The sequence below is a fragment of the Solanum stenotomum genome, chromosome 8 (genome assembly GCF_019186545.1).
Source record: "Solanum stenotomum isolate F172 chromosome 8, ASM1918654v1, whole genome shotgun sequence".
Lineage (NCBI taxonomy): Eukaryota > Viridiplantae > Streptophyta > Magnoliopsida > Solanales > Solanaceae > Solanum > Solanum stenotomum.
The window spans coordinates 11,041,856-11,058,243 of record NC_064289.1 but is presented as its reverse complement, the minus strand read 5'-3'; the positions used below and the strand labels follow the sequence as shown (position 1 = coordinate 11,058,243).

At 35.2% G+C, this 16,388-nt stretch overlaps 2 protein-coding genes across 3 annotated transcripts; both read left to right on the top strand.

The window, feature by feature from the left end:
- Nucleotides 1-3,538: 3,538 nt before the first annotated feature.
- On the top strand, nucleotides 3,539-5,461 carry LOC125874938 (chlorophyll a-b binding protein CP26, chloroplastic). Its single transcript, XM_049555992.1, has 6 exons — nucleotides 3,539-3,855; nucleotides 4,139-4,223; nucleotides 4,334-4,384; nucleotides 4,476-4,596; nucleotides 4,692-4,826; nucleotides 5,033-5,461. Exons 1-6 carry the CDS (start codon nucleotides 3,651-3,653, stop codon nucleotides 5,291-5,293), a joined length of 858 nt encoding a protein of 285 aa, XP_049411949.1. The 5' UTR covers nucleotides 3,539-3,650; the 3' UTR covers nucleotides 5,294-5,461.
- A 1,146-nt stretch (nucleotides 5,462-6,607) lies between these two features.
- On the top strand, nucleotides 6,608-16,226 carry LOC125874921 (protein STRUBBELIG-RECEPTOR FAMILY 5). 2 transcript variants are annotated; one of them, XM_049555969.1, is made up of 17 exons: nucleotides 6,608-6,858; nucleotides 6,954-7,091; nucleotides 7,251-7,383; nucleotides 7,516-7,587; nucleotides 7,700-7,765; nucleotides 7,965-8,036; nucleotides 8,118-8,189; nucleotides 9,567-9,638; nucleotides 9,707-9,772; nucleotides 11,246-11,311; nucleotides 11,384-11,697; nucleotides 12,169-12,452; nucleotides 13,770-14,041; nucleotides 14,278-14,398; nucleotides 15,416-15,552; nucleotides 15,635-15,791; nucleotides 15,906-16,226. In XM_049555969.1, exons 2-17 carry the CDS (start codon nucleotides 6,986-6,988, stop codon nucleotides 15,996-15,998), a joined length of 2,103 nt encoding a protein of 700 aa, XP_049411926.1. In that variant the 5' UTR covers nucleotides 6,608-6,858; nucleotides 6,954-6,985; the 3' UTR covers nucleotides 15,999-16,226. The 2 variants fall into 2 exon arrangements, with proteins under 2 accessions (XP_049411926.1, XP_049411925.1); XM_049555968.1 differs by having other exon boundaries at nucleotides 6,611-6,858; nucleotides 12,163-12,452; nucleotides 15,906-16,224.
- Nucleotides 16,227-16,388: the final 162 nt, after the last annotated feature.

The following is a 16,388-nucleotide window of genomic DNA, read 5'->3' as shown; positions in this document are numbered from 1 at the left end:
AAAGTTGGAGGACATAAATGTTAGATAAGGCTAAATTAAATGACACATTTATATAGTATGTCATTATTATACTTTTGGGACCAATTTCTTGTTATTATACAAAATGGCCCACTTGCGTTAAGTCGGAAGAATTTCAATTTTTAGAACACATGCCATTGAGGATTTGTAGAAGAAATAAGTATTGATTCTTCGTTATTCATATATAAGGTAGAATAGAAGAAATTGCATGGTGGCCTTAAAACTATAAAGGATGCTATTGCTCAGGGTCATAAGGGGAGAATACACCTTGATTCATTCTCTATAAGGTAGAACGAAGTGTATAATGGGTTTAAATTGTTTGAATATAGTTCTTTTTAACGTACAAATTGGATGAAATGAATTGGGATTTGGGAGAAGTCTGTTCCGATGGTTTCTTCAGTTTAAACGATTCAGATGGTTCTCGCAAGTAAATTTTGTTAAAGGTAAATATTTATCTATATTTTAAATATAACATAAACAAAAGAAATTGTTCAATTTTGATAAAACTATTTATATATTTGATGGACTATTTTACTAGCCATCAAATATAAAGAGCTATTTTTGTCATATCTGTGAAATATATCAAAGAAACATTGTGTTGGTCAAATTCAAGAGGTCATGCAAAGGGACAATCCTAAATTTCAATTTGGTAAAATTTAATGATTATTTTTCTTTTATTCGTGAAGTATGCGAGCCATTTGAATTGAAAAACCCCCTTCTAATGAATTTCCTCAATTCATATCTTAAGAAGAATCTATTTAAGCCAATTTGAGATTCAACATTCAAGTTATTCATTTCCCATAGAGCTTCTAATATACTTCATTTGTCCCTAATTACTTGTCTACTTTTTAACTGACACACCTATTAAGAAATCAATAATTGACATGGTGAGTTTACCATTTTACCCCTATTAATTATGAAGTGGATGAATTAAAAACTTAATATTTTAAAAAAGTTCTACATTTTCCAAAGTAATTAATTGAGGATATCATAGGTAAAAAAAAATATCCTTTCTTGATTTGTCAAAATGAACAAGTAATAGAGACAACTAAAAAAGAAAATGTGGACAAATAATTAGGGAGAGGGAGTAATAATTAGGCCTAGGGACTGGGGAGCATAGCATATCTTAGATCCATGAAAGGAACAATGTTTGCACTACAAAGAAAAAGAAAAATGCTATTAATATTTAACATACTTCCTTTCTTTCAATTTATTGGTTTAGTTTTAATTTGACACAGTATTTAAAATATAAAAAGAGAATTTTTAAATCTTGTAAACTTAAACTAAAGATAGGTAAAATGTATTAAAACATTTAATTTTGTAGTCTTACGGAATTGTTAAAAAGGATACATTCTTTTTTAGACTATCTAAAAAGTAAAAGAGAAAATAAAATAAACAAATTGAAACGAAAGAGTATATTACATATTATGAAAAAAAGAGTGTAAAAGAGGAAAATATAGAAAAATAAGAAAGTATTGTTGCATTATATTGCAAATTGCAATGTGGATAGGGTCACGTTATCCATAGGATTCTAAGTACTTTACTATATTTAGGGATTATAGTTGGGGTATCATTCTTTTAAATACCCTTCACATTAATGTACTCAACACACGTTTCATCAGTAAAATCATCCTTTACCTTTTAGGTCTCACCCGACATTTCTACCCTCCAACTTTGGGTCATGTACTAGACATTTAAACTATTCAAAAGTTGAACAAGTTGATACACATTCCTACGTGGTTTCTTGTGTTGCAATTCACAACATACCTGGAATTCTACGTGTATTATGTCACCTTGTTCAGCTTTTGGATAGTTTAAGTATCTATTTGTGCATACTCAAAGTTGGAGGACATAAATGTTAGATAAGGCTAAATTAAATGACACATTTATATATTATGTCATTATTATACTTTTGGGACCAATTTCTTGTTATTATACAAAATGGCCCACTTGCGTTAAGTCGGAAGAATTTCAATTTTTAGAACACATGCCATTGAGGATTTGTAGAAGAAATAAGTATTGATTCTTCGTTATTCATATATAAGGTAGAATAGAAGAAATTGCATGGTGGCCTTAAAACTATAAAGGATGCTATTGCTCAGGGTCATAAGGGGAGAATACACCTTGATTCATTCTCTATAAGGTAGAAAGAAGTGTATAATGGGTTTAAATTGTTTAAATATAGTTCTTTTTAACGTACAAATTGGATGAAATGAATTGGGATTTGGGAGAAGTCTGTTCCGATGGTTTCTTCAGTTTAAACGATTCAGATGGTTCTCGCAAGTAAATTTTGTTAAAGGTAAATATTTATCTATATTTTAAATATAACATAAACAAAAGAAATTGTTCAATTTTGATAAAACTATTTATATATTTGATGGACTATTTTACTAGCCATCAAATATAAAGAGCTATTTTTGTCATATCTGTGAAATATATCAAAGAAACATTGTGTTGGTCAAATTCAAGAGGTCATGCAAACGGACAATCCTAAATTTCAATTTAGTAAAATTTAATGATTATTTTTCTTTTATTCGTGAAGTATGTGAGCCATTTGAATTGAAAAACCCCATCCTAATGAACTTCTTCAATTCATATCTTAAGAAGAATCCATTTAAGCCAATTTGGGGTTCGACATTCAAGTTATTCATTTCCCATAGAGCTTCTAATATACTCCCTCCCTTTGTCCCTAATTACTTGTTCACTTTTAAATTGACACACCTATTAAGAAATCAATAATTGACATAATGAGTTTACCATTTTACCCCTATTAATTATGAATTGGATAAATTAAAAACTTAATATTTTCAAGAAATTCTACCTTTTCGAAAGTAATTAATTGAGGGTATCATAGGTAAAAAAAAATATCTTTTCTTGATTTGTCAAAATGGACAAGTAATAGGGACAACTAAAAAAGGAAATGTGGATAAGTAATTAGGGAGAGGGAGTAATAATTAGGCTTAGGGACTGGGGAGCATAGCATAGCTTAGATCCATGAAAGGAACAATGTTTGCACTACAAAGAAAAAGAAAAATGCTATTAATATTTAACATACTTCCTTTCTTTCAATTTATTGGTTTAGTTTTAATTTGACACAGTATTTAAAATATAAAAAGTGAATTTTTAAATCTTGTAAACTTAAATTAAAGATAGGTAAAATGTATTAAAATATTTAATTTTGTAGTCTTACGGAATTGTTAAAAAGGATTTATTCTTATTTGGACTATCTAAAAGAGAAAATAAAATAAACAAATTGAAACGAAAGAGTATATTACATATTATGTTATATAAAAAAAGAGAATGTAAAAGAGGAAAATAAGAAAGTATTGTTGCATTGCAAATTGCAATGTGGATAGGGTCACGTTATCCAAGTTTCATCCAGGAGTTTTGCGATGCATGCCATCTCAGCACTGTCATCTGCCACGTCACAAACTCCTTCCAATCAAAACCCTGAATCAGATTCCACATTCATCTTCCCTGTAGCTCCAATAACAGGCCGACACTTGGCACGCTCTCATCCACCAGAACAAGCTTTAAGCTAATATCTCCACTCCAAATACCATCCTCAATTCTCACTTCTCATCATCAACTTTCTCAATTTACCTCTTGCAAGCTTCACCGTTTGGCTAGAAATGGCTGCAGCTACCTCTCTGTACGTCTCCGAGATGCTCGGAAGTCCCGTCAAGTTTAGCGGTGTTGCAAGGCCTGCTGCTCCTTCTCCATCCTCCTCTGCTACCTTCAAAACTGTTGCCCTTTTCAAAAAGAAGGCTGCAGCTCCTGCCAAAGCTAAGGCTGCCGCTGTCTCTCCTGCTGACGATGAGCTCTCCAAGTGGTACGGTGAGTAACATTACTCCTTCCCTTTTATGAGTTTGATTGGACATGAAATTTAATGCAGTAGTCGTATTAATTGTAACAGAGGAGTACTACATTTTCTCCCTTTATAAGTGAAACCTAGTATCTTTCGCACAAAGTTGTATTAAAATTTTAGATTCGCATCTGACTGTACTGTAATTAATGTCGAACAGAACGGAAGAGTAGAATACTCCTAAGTCCATGCAGCCTCTGTTTAACATCTTCCCTTTGGTTTTTATATGCTCTTAAATTTTGCAAATATTTTCAGGACCTGACAGAAGAATTTTCCTGCCTGAGGGTCTATTGGACAGATCAGAAATCCCCGAGTACTTGAACGGAGAAGTTCCCGGAGAGTAAGCCTCGATCTACTTCCTACATCTCGTAATTTAGCTAAATTATATTGCTAGCATATAAAATTGTTGAAATTACAATATATATAAGATTTTTTTTGTACTTGCTGCAGCTACGGTTACGATCCCTTTGGTCTAAGCAAGAAGCCAGAAGACTTCGCCAAGTAAGTGTAGTACTACACTCTCAGCCAGCTAATTTTGTTCTTGTTGTTTGTAGAGATAGATCTAAGTTTAAAATTGTTCGATATGCTGCAGATATCAGGCTTATGAGCTGATCCACGCTAGATGGGCTATGCTTGGTGCTGCTGGGTTTATTATCCCTGAAGCCTTCAACAAATTTGGTGCCAACTGTGGTCCTGAAGCTGTTTGGTTCAAGGTATATATATAAATATATCACCACTTATTGCAATCATCTTGTTTGTTTAAATGTGAGGCGAAATCCTGACAAAGAAAATTTTGTCTAATTTGTAGACTGGAGCTTTACTTCTAGATGGAAACACATTGAATTACTTTGGAAAGAACATTCCCATCAACCTTATTCTTGCTGTCGTCGCGGAGGTTGTTCTTGTTGGTGGTGCTGAGTACTACAGAATTATTAATGGCTTGGTGAGCTCCCATTTACTACTACAACCTTCATCATAATATTATGTGCACTGACAGGGCGGAGCTAGAGTTTGTATATTTATGTTAAGAAATCTACTTAATATGTATAATTAATTTATTCAAAACTCACTAAGTTGCCTCGATCATAAAGGCACTATCTATTGACAATTGATTTGATTGTGGATTTAAAAAATTGTGTTGGGATGCAGGATTTGGAGGACAAGCTACACCCAGGTGGTCCATTTGACCCACTAGGCCTAGCAAAAGACCCAGACCAGGCAGCCATCTTGAAGGTAAAAGAAATCAAGAATGGAAGACTAGCCATGTTTTCTATGCTTGGTTTCTTCATCCAAGCCTATGTGACAGGAAAGGGTCCTGTTGAGAATTTGGCTGCCCATTTGAGTGACCCCTTTGGCAACAACTTGCTCACCGTCATCGGCGGTGCTTCAGAAAGAGTCCCAACCCTGTAATTTTCTTTTTGGACTGGAGGAATTGTACAATTCTGCAATACATTTCAGAGCTGTATGTGAAAAACCAGCTTGTAGTTTATGAAGACAAACTGTACTTATTTTCATACAGCTACTACACTGGCCACATACGTCCTTCATTCCAATTTATGCAGTAACATTATTTCGTTATGAGTTTAACTTATATATATCGTTATTATTACTAAAGAAAAACAAACACGTAATCCTATTTACGATGTGTGGATACATTTGTCTATATTTGAAAAATCTAATTATAGACTTTTTATTTTACATTTAGTGAAGAGTTTTTATAGCCACACAAACGTTATATATATTTAAGACCACAATTTTTTAATATATTAAAAATACAAGTTTCAAAAATCTCTCTGTTCAAATTATGCTATATAAATCGAAATAGAGAAACAAGTGAATTGTGGAATGTACCAGTTTTTGAGCTGGCAATCAAAATCTAGCCATTACTTCAAATGTAGGCCACTTTTTAATGCGGAAAAATAATTTTTTGACAAAAATACTGATTGCCTCTTAACACATAACAAGTCCAATACATAGTGTTGGAGTATAAAGCTAGGACAAGTAAATCTCTAGCATAAGGTGCTGAAGTTTGAAAAATTATTGGAGTTTCAAATTTCATGTTGTTCAAACTTTTATCAATTTAATCTTCCGCAACATTTATGACATTCAAAGTAATAACTTTATCTAGTTTTTACTCCTCTCTTCCATATTAAGTGAATTTGTGAGGTAATGTACACCTATTAAGAAAAATATTTAAGGACATAATTCAAAACCATATTTTTCACTATTGTCCTTTGTGAAATCGTAAATATAACTTTGTAAATAGTGTAATTTATCTGCTAAAAAATAAAAAATTCATTAATGGAAAGGACAAACATGAAGAAAAAAAAATCATACATTTATCTTAAACTTTGAACAATTCAATTATTTTAAACAACATTTTTTTTTTTCAAAAATGCACTTAATATAGAATATAGGAAGTAACTTTTAAAGAAGGATATTTTTGTCAAAATTTAATGTCTTACATTAAAATAATTAATTTTGAATTAATACAACACAACATGCCAGTGTAATTTTACACTAAAAATGTTGTATTTTCCACTTTCTCCCTATGGCCTATACTCAAGTATACAAATTTCAAGCCCACATACGCCAAAGCTTGAACAGAAATATATATTCTGCGATTACCTCGCCTTGCGCACTCACACACACGTATAAATATTTTACAACTGAAAAATGGATCAAAGGTCATCCTTGCTTTTGGGGCAAAGCATTCGCAAAATGGCTGTCCAATCGAAACGAGTGCCTAATTTCATTCTTCTTCACTGTCTTCTCCAAATTTTCAGGGTCGTTACCATTGGAGCACTTCCAATCCCAATTCAGCTACTGTTCATCGCCACTCCCAAATGCATTCTTTCGAGAGTCGACAAACAATTTTCTCCTCATAATTTTTTGATCCCTCGAGATATTATCACCCTTCGCGCAGAGGCCGATTGGGGAATGATCTCAACTTGCTCTTCGCGTAGGGCAGCAATGTACAGACTTGGAATCATCACCCTATTCAAATTCCGTGTAGTAGTACTAATTTACTGATTTCATAATACTGCTGTTTTTGTTGTTGTTTGACAAGTATTTTAGGTTTGGGCAACTGATCGCCCAAATATGTTGATGATGATGATGATAAGTCCGTGCACTTTCCTTTGTTGGATCATCCTTACAAGCTCCTTCACTGTTAATGTGGTGCTTTCGAAAACAGATTCCCAACAAGGTAAATCCCCAATTCTGAATTGAGAAGTAATGTATAACTTCTCAATTATTTGGCTAGAGCGCAGGAAGAACTTTGAATCTTTGCTAGCTTAGATAGCCAATAAATGTTATTCATATACATCTTTAGATATGTAGATAACAATTTTAATTGTCTTTACAGTTTCAGCCCTCAATGACATGTATCAGTATTTGAAGCCCCATTCCAAACTTGATGGATGGAAATCCGATGGAGGAAATCCTTGTGATGATTCTTGGAAGGGTATCAAGTGTTCTGGTTCCGATGTCACTGAAATGTACCTCTTTCCTTTTCTTATTTGCTTTTGTCATTTCATTTGCTTTTACTTACAACGCGTAAGGAAAAGAAAAAGTTGCCTTCTGGTTCTTTTACTAATCCATGATCTGCTTCTTCCTAAATTATGTTGCAGTGATCTATCTGGTTTGGGGCTCACTGGATCACTTGGCTTCCAGCTTGATAAGTTGGAGAAAGTTACCTACTTGTGAGGCCCAGACAACTCTTGGATATTGGAAATTAGGTTTATATTATGTGATTTTATCTGTCCACTGAAAGAACTGGTCCTGACAAAGATGAATTTGAATGTCATAGTGCAGTGATGTGAGCAAAAACAACCTGAAGGACAACATACCATACCAACTTCCTCCTCGCACAAAACACCTGTAAGTAGGCAGACAAGCATTAAGTTCTTAGACATAACTCATAATGAAGTTTCTCCTCAGGCTGCAACTTTTGGTCACCTCCTTTTGGTGTCTTCTTAGTCCGACTATTTATTATTAAGTAGCATTAAGCCTTATCCAGAAGATCTGTTTCTGTTGATATTGCGCCCTATCAGTCCCTCATTCGGTTCTTGTTCTGCAGGGATCTTTCTGGAAATCAATTTGGTGGAACTGTACCTTATTCAATTTCTCAGATGACTGAGCTTAAATCCATGTAATGGTTTTTCTCTTATTCTTAATGTTTTAAATCTTAGGCTTCATATCAGGTGTCAATAATGCTCTTGGTGTTGTGCAGGAATCTTAATCATAATAAGCTAAGTGGATCACTGAGTGATTTATTTGGAAAACTTACAAAACTTACTGAGATGTAAGTATTGCAAATTTTGCATCCAGATACTCCCTTTTGTCTTTTTCTTTGTTTCTATAAGGTCTTGCCTTCAGCAAATAAGTTCATGAATGGCTGCAAGGAAATATTAGAGACAGACTGTAGAGTGAATGGTTCTGGAAGTAGAAAAGTTCATTGATATTAGTTGTTCCAAGAATATGTTTGCATTGCCTTTTCCTGACTATCCTTTGCTCGCTGTCTGCTTATCTCTGATCTGAATCTACAGTAACAATTAAGAAATTGTTGGTAGATGTGGAATGACAACGAACAATGTGGATGTGTAAATAATGAGCTCCCTAGTCATATAGATTGAACATCATTCTTTGCTGCTTGTAGTGCTTGAGGATGGAAATCTGCACGTCTGTGATTATTCATAAAGGTGTGGGAAATGTGTGAACTGAGTTGATTTGAGTAAAGTCTTAACTGATGGAAGACTTCTGATCACATCTCTATAGCCTTAACATCGAATTTGCTTGAAACTCCTTCATTCCAATTGGAATGTCCATATTTGACTTGAAATGTGATTGTTCAAAATTAAAAGAGAACAACCATGACCTGCTAACAGTTTTTCTTGCTAATGGATTAGTGAAAATTTATAGAGATGTGAAATTGTATGACACTTCTTTAAAGGATATTTGGGTTTATGATAAGACATTTCTAGGGAGAACATTAATTCAAGATGGACCAAAAAGGTAAGTGAGACATTTAATTGCAGAGGTTATTTGTTTTCGGGTGGATTCTTAGCATTTCAAATACTCAGCATAAAATCTTTGCCTCCGTGAATGAGGGAATGAGGTTTTACTTAACTATTTTCAGAGGTTTTCCTTCAGATCATTACTTTCAGTACAAGAAATAGCATCCAAGGCGACAAGTATCACCTTTGAGAATAACCATGCCCCTCTTCAGCACCACACAACACTAGTGTATCATTGACATATATCATATGTGATATTTCACCTGAATTGCCGTTTATATCACCAATCCAATCCTTGCAGCCATTCAAGTTGATCACTCTGTTAAGAACTAAGCTTAGAGTTTTATTACTAATAGGAAAGCAAAAGTGGTGATGGATCACCTTGTGTCACCGCCTAGACAGGTTATGAAGGACTACTGACTCGATATATAGTCTAATTTTCATTTGTACTTCCTACGAAACACCACATAAGTTAAAATTATCCTGTTAGTTCAGTCTCTCTATGATAATAAAGTCAAGTAAGATAACAATGCTTTTACGGCCCCCTCGCTTTTTTCTCTATGCATTCCTGCATATCAACGTGCATACATATATTCATAAGCATTGTAGTGTGTCAGGTAATATAATTGTCTAGTGTATCAACTAATTCGTGCAATTTTATCCAGGGATCTCTCCTACAATTCAATATCAGGCAGTTTGCCTCAGGGTCTTAAATCCCTCTCAAGCCTCAGCAAATTGTAAGCTAGTGCTTAATATTTGGGATCAAAATCTTGATTGGAGCTAAACATTTTCACTCCGCATGCAGGCACATACAGAACAATCAGTTTACTGGATCAATAAATGTTCTTGCTGATCTTGAACTTGACGATTTGTAAGTTGAACTGTTAGTAAAGCTACAATTCTAAGTCATGGTTTTTGCAATTCCAAAGTGTAGTATGTTTTCCTCCATTATGTGTTAAAAATTACAATTCTAAGATTCTTAGCACTCTCCTAGCCCCATCTCTCCAACACCACCACCCCCCCCCCCCCCCCAAAANCCCCCCCCCAAAAAAAAAAAAAAAAAAAGAAGAAAATTTCCCGGAAAGTGCAAAGCAAGAAAGTTTTTCATGTTTCTTGACTTCTTCATTTATCTTATTTTCAAAATCTGAGTATAATTGGTGTATTAGGTTGTCTTTTGTATTATACCATGATTGCTACTGAGTTGATATATGCTTATTCTGTAGGTCTGATGCCACCCTGTCTGCCTCTTTATTTCTAAAGTTAGCTTTGATTTCACATTTCCAGGTTATGGTTGCTATAAGTTTGTTCAACGAAGTTAAGTAAGATATCAACAAAAGAAATTATAACCAGACAACTTTGTAGAGTACCTAGACTTCGTCATCTTCAGTGTTAGGATAGATGTACATTGAAGATCTTAGACTCGCACATGAAATATTCACATCTTTGCACCATTCTATAAGTTGATATAAGCTTATTCTGTATATCAGATGCCACCTTATCTGCCTCTGTATTTCAGTATTTCTAAAGTTACACTATGTTATGGTTGATATAAGTTTGCTTCACAAAAGCAATACCTGGTCTACCTTGAGAGTTATCTTTTGTTTCTTGATAAAGCTAACCAACTGTAAATCGAGGAGCATGCATCACGACACTTTTACTTTCTATGTGAGAATTAAATGTAGCATATTTACTTAAATTTCAAGGGCTCTGCAAAAGGACCTCCTTCTTAAGTAAGAAGTCATGTCTTCGATCAAAAACTCTGTTCCACCTTTCACTAGGTTAACACAAAGCTAAAAAAATTCTTGGACATCCAGTTTGCCGTTGGGCATTGGCTGTATAATGATCATAATATAGGTAAATGAGAAGGTTCCTGATAGTGGTCATAATGCTTATGCAAGAACAGAAACAAGGTACGCAATCAGTTAGAGATTACAGCATAGACAGCTCAAACACTGTCCAACTTGTGAAGCCCAAGTTTTACTATGATTTCTAGTACTTTTTCTTATGAAGACTGTGACTTCTAGTACTATAAGGTCTATGATTCAGAAAGATATTTCTCTTTTTTTACTCCTTTGAGAGAGGTGAGCTTTTACTACGTGGCTGCATGCAACATCCCGAATGCCCCTTGCCACTTGTTCAGGCAATCAATATGCAGAAAAAGCCCTTTATAAGACACTGATAGAATCATAAATCATTAGTAGGCCAAATATGTAATCACATAATTTTTTTCGTTATCCCTTGAATAAAATGTGGCTTGGATTTGAGTAAGAAACTGTCACAAGTATGAAGTGTCCTCGGGTGTTTATACGTAACTAAGCCAGTGTATTCAACAAAATGCTGGCAGGAATGTAGCAAACAACCAATTTAATGGATGGATTCCGGATGAGCTGAAAGACATCAAAAATTTAGAGTGAGTGTTGGATGAACTATTGGTTAACTAGTTTCGATTTATAATGCCTGATACTTTCTTTTTGCTTAAAAGGACTGGCGGAAATAGTTGGTCTACTGGATCAGCTCCTCCTCCGCCTCCTGGGCAGAAAGCTAAACCACACACCAGGAAGTCAGATAAGGAATCTGGAAAATCTGGCCTGGGTATAGGGGCCATTGCTGGGATATTACTGGGTGTTTTGTTGCTACTTGGTGTTATAATTGCTCTATTGTCAAGAAGAAAAAGATCATCACCTTCCTCCCATTTTCTTGAAGAAGATAAATTTAGCCGGCGTCAACCTTTTACTCCTCTTGCATCTCAGGAGTTATCTAGTAGCGTACGTGCCAACATGCAGGAGGAATTCAGAGGTAATTTTACTTTTGGCTTTCCAATCCCCTTCTATAAAAGGAGAGCAATGGAGAAGAAAAAGAATATGTGTGGCTTTCCAATCACATTTTCTTTGTCCTCTGAATATTGTCTCTAAAATTAAGCTAAGGTTAGGTTGTACTATTACCAAGGGTTTTTCATAAATGGCCTCTCTACCCCGCAAAGGTAGGTGGAAGTTCTGTGTAGACCCCATATTTGTGGGATCACATTGGGTATGTTGTTGTTGGTTCGATTGTACTATTATTATTGTTTTATTTGGTGAACAGACCCCTCCACAACCCTTTACCCAGGGGACAATAGAGATTTATGCCCACTTTCCCCCTTATGACGAACTCGAAACCTCTTAGTTGAAAATGGAAGGCTCTCCCGACTAGAGCAACCTCCCTTGTTGGTCACAATTGTATTATTTCATCTGACAGAAATTATGTCCTCTGATTCATCATCAGCTGCAGAAAAACATTTGCAAACCTCTTCCTCAATGGCTCTTAAGCGTCTTAATTCAGAGCGTCACAAGTCTTTTAATGAGAAGGAGCTGAAAAATGCTCCACCTTCAGATCATCTCAAGTCGTTCAATGATAAAGAGTTCGCAAATCCTATGAAACAGAGCAGTTCAGTTAAGGTAGATCACTATCCATTAGCTGATTTGCAGAATGCAACTGGTAACTTTGCAAGTTCTCGCCTTCTTGGTGAGGGATCAATTGGTCGAGTATACATGGCAAAATATCCAGATGGCAAGGTAAGCTTGACCTGATTTACAGTGCTGTTTAGTTTTATGGTATATTTGTTGTTAATTCACTTCATGAATTGGTTGCATAATCTCCATTATACATCATGAGAGATTGGATACAATACATAGATTAGTCAAAGGTAAACAGAAGAAAAGGCAACAGACAGATATATATTTGTACAGCTAATATTGTTCATGAGTACTTCAAGATCTATGATATTTAAGCTTTTTCTCGGTTTTGAAGGGTTCGTATTCATGAAATACATAAGTTCATGCACATATCTTCCACCTGCTTTGACATTGAAAGTAATGTTTTCTACAGTCATTTCTAGAGGAAATCATTGGTATTTCAGAATGGTACCCAAGGAACCAGCCAAGTCTAAAGTTTGAAGTGAAAATTCTTTCTGAAGGTTCCTTTTGAAAGATTGAAATAAATACATAGTCCTTGTCTAGTTGTCTTTATAATTCTTGTAACCTTATGGTAGAACTTATGGATAATAATATAGATGATCTTCTACTGTTGCATGGGACCTAAAGTAAATGAACTTACATCTATTGTTCCGGTGTAATCCTTGAACCTATCACGTTGTCCTTGTTAATCATTGCATAGGTGATCATGTTCTGCTACATGTAAATTGTGGTAAACTGACTTAAATTTCCTGGTTGGGCTATTGCCTTTGTGTAGATATAATTTGACCTCTTCTTTGTTTCCTTACAACACTATAGAGAGGTTCTTTTCAACGAAAACAAATTTCTTCCAGACCTTAGCAGATCACTTGCATGATAAAGTTTGTTCAGTAATATGTTAATAGGTACTGTAAGCGTACTAGTTGACCACAGAAATTAGACTATAATGATGGATGGATGTGAGCTCACTTCTCATCAAAGGTCTCTTTAGAACTTGTATCAGTCTTTTCATATCCTACAATACGGATTGCTCAGATATCTCTGCATGGGAATCTTGCATATTCTGTTCGCATCTACTTTTGGACCTATAGCACATGCTCCAACTTAACATGGCAATAATTTTAGTTGCTTTTATCTTCTTTTGTTAGCTTATTATTTCAAAGTCCCTTGAGGCCAGATTATCCAGCTTTTCTATTCATTGCAGCAGATAGTTGTAATGTGGAAGTGAACATAATATGTGTCCCAAGCAGATATATCGTGCTTGATTCAACTTAAACCTGCAAATGCTTCTGGTGCTACTAATTGGTTGGCTACCATTTCTAGGGAGGTTCAGCTGATGTTTATATGGTCTAGAAGTATTTAATCATATCTGTACTGTATGATAAACATAATGGAGAAATCTTATTTTTTATTTACCAGGTTCTGGCGGTACAGAAAATAGACTCCTCTTTTTTCCAAGATGGGCAGTGCACAGAATTCACAGAAATTGTTGGCAAAATTTCCAATCTTCACCACCCAAATATAGCTGAAGTTATTGGTTATTGTTCAGAACAGGGACAGAATATGTTAATCTTTGAGTATTTTAGAAATGGTTCACTTTATGAATTCCTTCATGTGTCAGATGACTTCAGTAAACCTCTTACATGGAACACAAGAGTCAGAATTGCTCTAGGGGCCGCCCGTGCTCTTGAGTAAGTCAAACTCTTCGTGTTGTTTCTCTTGCAGTTGGTGATTTCCTTTAATGTTGGTATTGGTAGTGAGTACTATTGGCACAGATTAATTGCATGTCCTTAGTGGTGAGTGACATTACAGTTTCCACTGTAACTGATATCCCATCGAGTACGACATGATTTGAATTATTAAGAAACACTCTAGTCAATGTGGTTCTCCTAATAGATCCTATGACATGATTTTAATTTGTATATAGGTACCTGCATGAGGTTTGTTCTCCATCATGTCTCCACAGGAATATAAGAACTTCAAACATTGTGCTCGATGCTGAATTGAATTCTCGTCTCTGTGAGTGTGGCATGGCAATGTTTCATCAGGTATGTGAAGGTAGACCTTTAGATACTGCAAGTATTGTTTCCACCTGAGTTCATACTATTTCTGCAGTTTTGAATGTTATGATTTAGGAACCTGCTAACTTGCAAATGTGACCACTTGAAACAGGAAATGGATAAAGTCATATTCAGAAAAATAAAGTGGGCCGCATGTAACTTGTCAAGTTATATGTTGGATATTTCGAAGTTTTACAAAAACTATTGAGACATATAAAAGTTGAAATCTTGTAGCTATTGACATATATAATGTGGATAGTCTTCCATAAAAATGAATACTACTTTGGAAGACTCAAAAATGAAATGTGGATATTGTTACCTTTTCTTGGCCAAGGACTGATTGAATTTGTTAGCAGCTTCATAATTGGTGTCCATCGTTGCTTAGAATGTCACTGACACAGCTCATTTCCAAATAGAATGTCCATGGTACCAGGTCCTTCTCCAAGTCACATGCCCTCCATTATTTTCTTCATCACGCAGCGGTGAATGGTATTGGTCTATTGGATGGGTAATAGATGCATGATTTGGTATAAATTTGTGTAGTTTGGCATGGCGATCAGGTTCTAGTTTGAGAATAAGTGCCATGTTCTGAAAAACAGGATATGGTTCTATATAAATGAATATGAACATAGAAGATGGTAACAATCCGGGCTAGATAAATAATACTAGTAGTCTGTAAATTCAGTGGTGGAGCTAGCATTGGAAGTACGGGTTCCACAGCCCAGTAACTTTGATCAAAATCCTATATATTTGTTGAGAAATTGACTAGTATGTAGATATAATAAATTTCAGATCCGATACTTCAAATATAGAACCCATAAAGTTCAAATCCTGGATCCACCATGAGTTTGCTGAAATGCATACTCCGTTGTTTGTATGTAGGGTTAATCTGGATCAGTCCACATTTGCTGATTTATGCTTAAGATATTTCACATGGTGCGTTGGTGTCTAGTAGAGGTACGTCATGCTTAAATAATGTTATTCAACCTTCTCCCTTTTTTTCAGCGATCAAGCAAAAACTTGGATGCTGGATACACTGCTCCAGAATGCACAAAACCTTCTGCATATACTTCGAAGAGTGATGTTTATAGCTTCGGAGTTGTCATGTTGGAACTATTGACAGGGCGAAAGCCTTTTGACAGGTGCATCCCCTTGCATGCTAATTTTAATTTGTACAGTTATCCACCAAAATATGAATCTAACATATTCATATCGATGCTTCAGTTCAAAGCCAAGATTAGAACAGTGCCTGGTCGAATGGGCATCGCCACAACTACATGATCTAGATGCCTTAGAGCAAATGGCTGATCCTGCTCTGCGTGGACTTTATCCTCCTAAATCTCTCTCTAGATTTGCCAATGTGACTGCTCTGTGCGTTCAGGTTAGACTTCTTTTGCAGTAATTTTCGAAAATGGAGGGAGTTAACCAATATCTTTCTATCAATAGCCTAAAGAATAACGATTCTTGACTTATTCGTGATTTCTGATGTTATCAGTCGGAGCCAGAATTTCGACCACAAATGTCTGAGGTGGTCCGTTTAGTTCAAAAGTCGAATATGAGCCAGAGAGGTGATGATGATGATTACTGATACTTTCAGGTTCTCGGCAAAAAAAAAAGGGAAGAAGATCTTTTCATACTTGAGAAGACGTGACTCCCATTTTTTTTCTTACTTCATCTTCTCCTTTAAGAAAATCAAGTGTTAAAAGTTGTATTGGTTTTAACCATCTTATGACCAAGGACCTTTGTTGTCACGTCGATGAGTATTTTGAGTATTGCAAACACTTTCCAGTACTTTGAAGTCTAGTTGAAAGCAATGATCGGTTTGTCATGGGCTCATGGCAGAGCACGCCAATAGCAGTCTCTTCTCTTGTGAATTGCCATGCATGTAATGTTGTAGTGTCGATAACTTCATATCCCAGTTCCATATAATGAGGCAGGATTTGAAGTACAAGGATCAAACTCCTTGATACTCTATGTG

What these genes read in the sequence shown, in the direction of transcription:
- LOC125874938 (XM_049555992.1), top strand. Translation starts at nt 3,651, where the DNA reads ATGGCTGCAGCTACCTCTCTGTACGTCTCCGAGATGCTCGGAAGTCCC. An exon ending in TGAGCTCTCCAAGTGGTACG is followed by an intron (nt 3,856 to 4,138) that starts GTGAGTAACATT and finishes AAATATTTTCAG; the next exon opens with GACCTGACAGAAGAATTTTC. An exon ending in CTGAAGCTGTTTGGTTCAAG is followed by an intron (nt 4,597 to 4,691) that starts GTATATATATAA and finishes TCTAATTTGTAG; the next exon opens with ACTGGAGCTTTACTTCTAGA.
- LOC125874921 (XM_049555968.1), top strand. Translation starts at nt 6,986, where the DNA reads ATGTTGATGATGATGATGATAAGTCCGTGCACTTTCCTTTGTTGGATC. An exon ending in CCTCCTCGCACAAAACACCT is followed by an intron (nt 7,766 to 7,964) that starts GTAAGTAGGCAG and finishes CTTGTTCTGCAG; the next exon opens with GGATCTTTCTGGAAATCAAT. An exon ending in GCATGGCAATGTTTCATCAG is followed by an intron (nt 14,399 to 15,415) that starts GTATGTGAAGGT and finishes CCTTTTTTTCAG; the next exon opens with CGATCAAGCAAAAACTTGGA.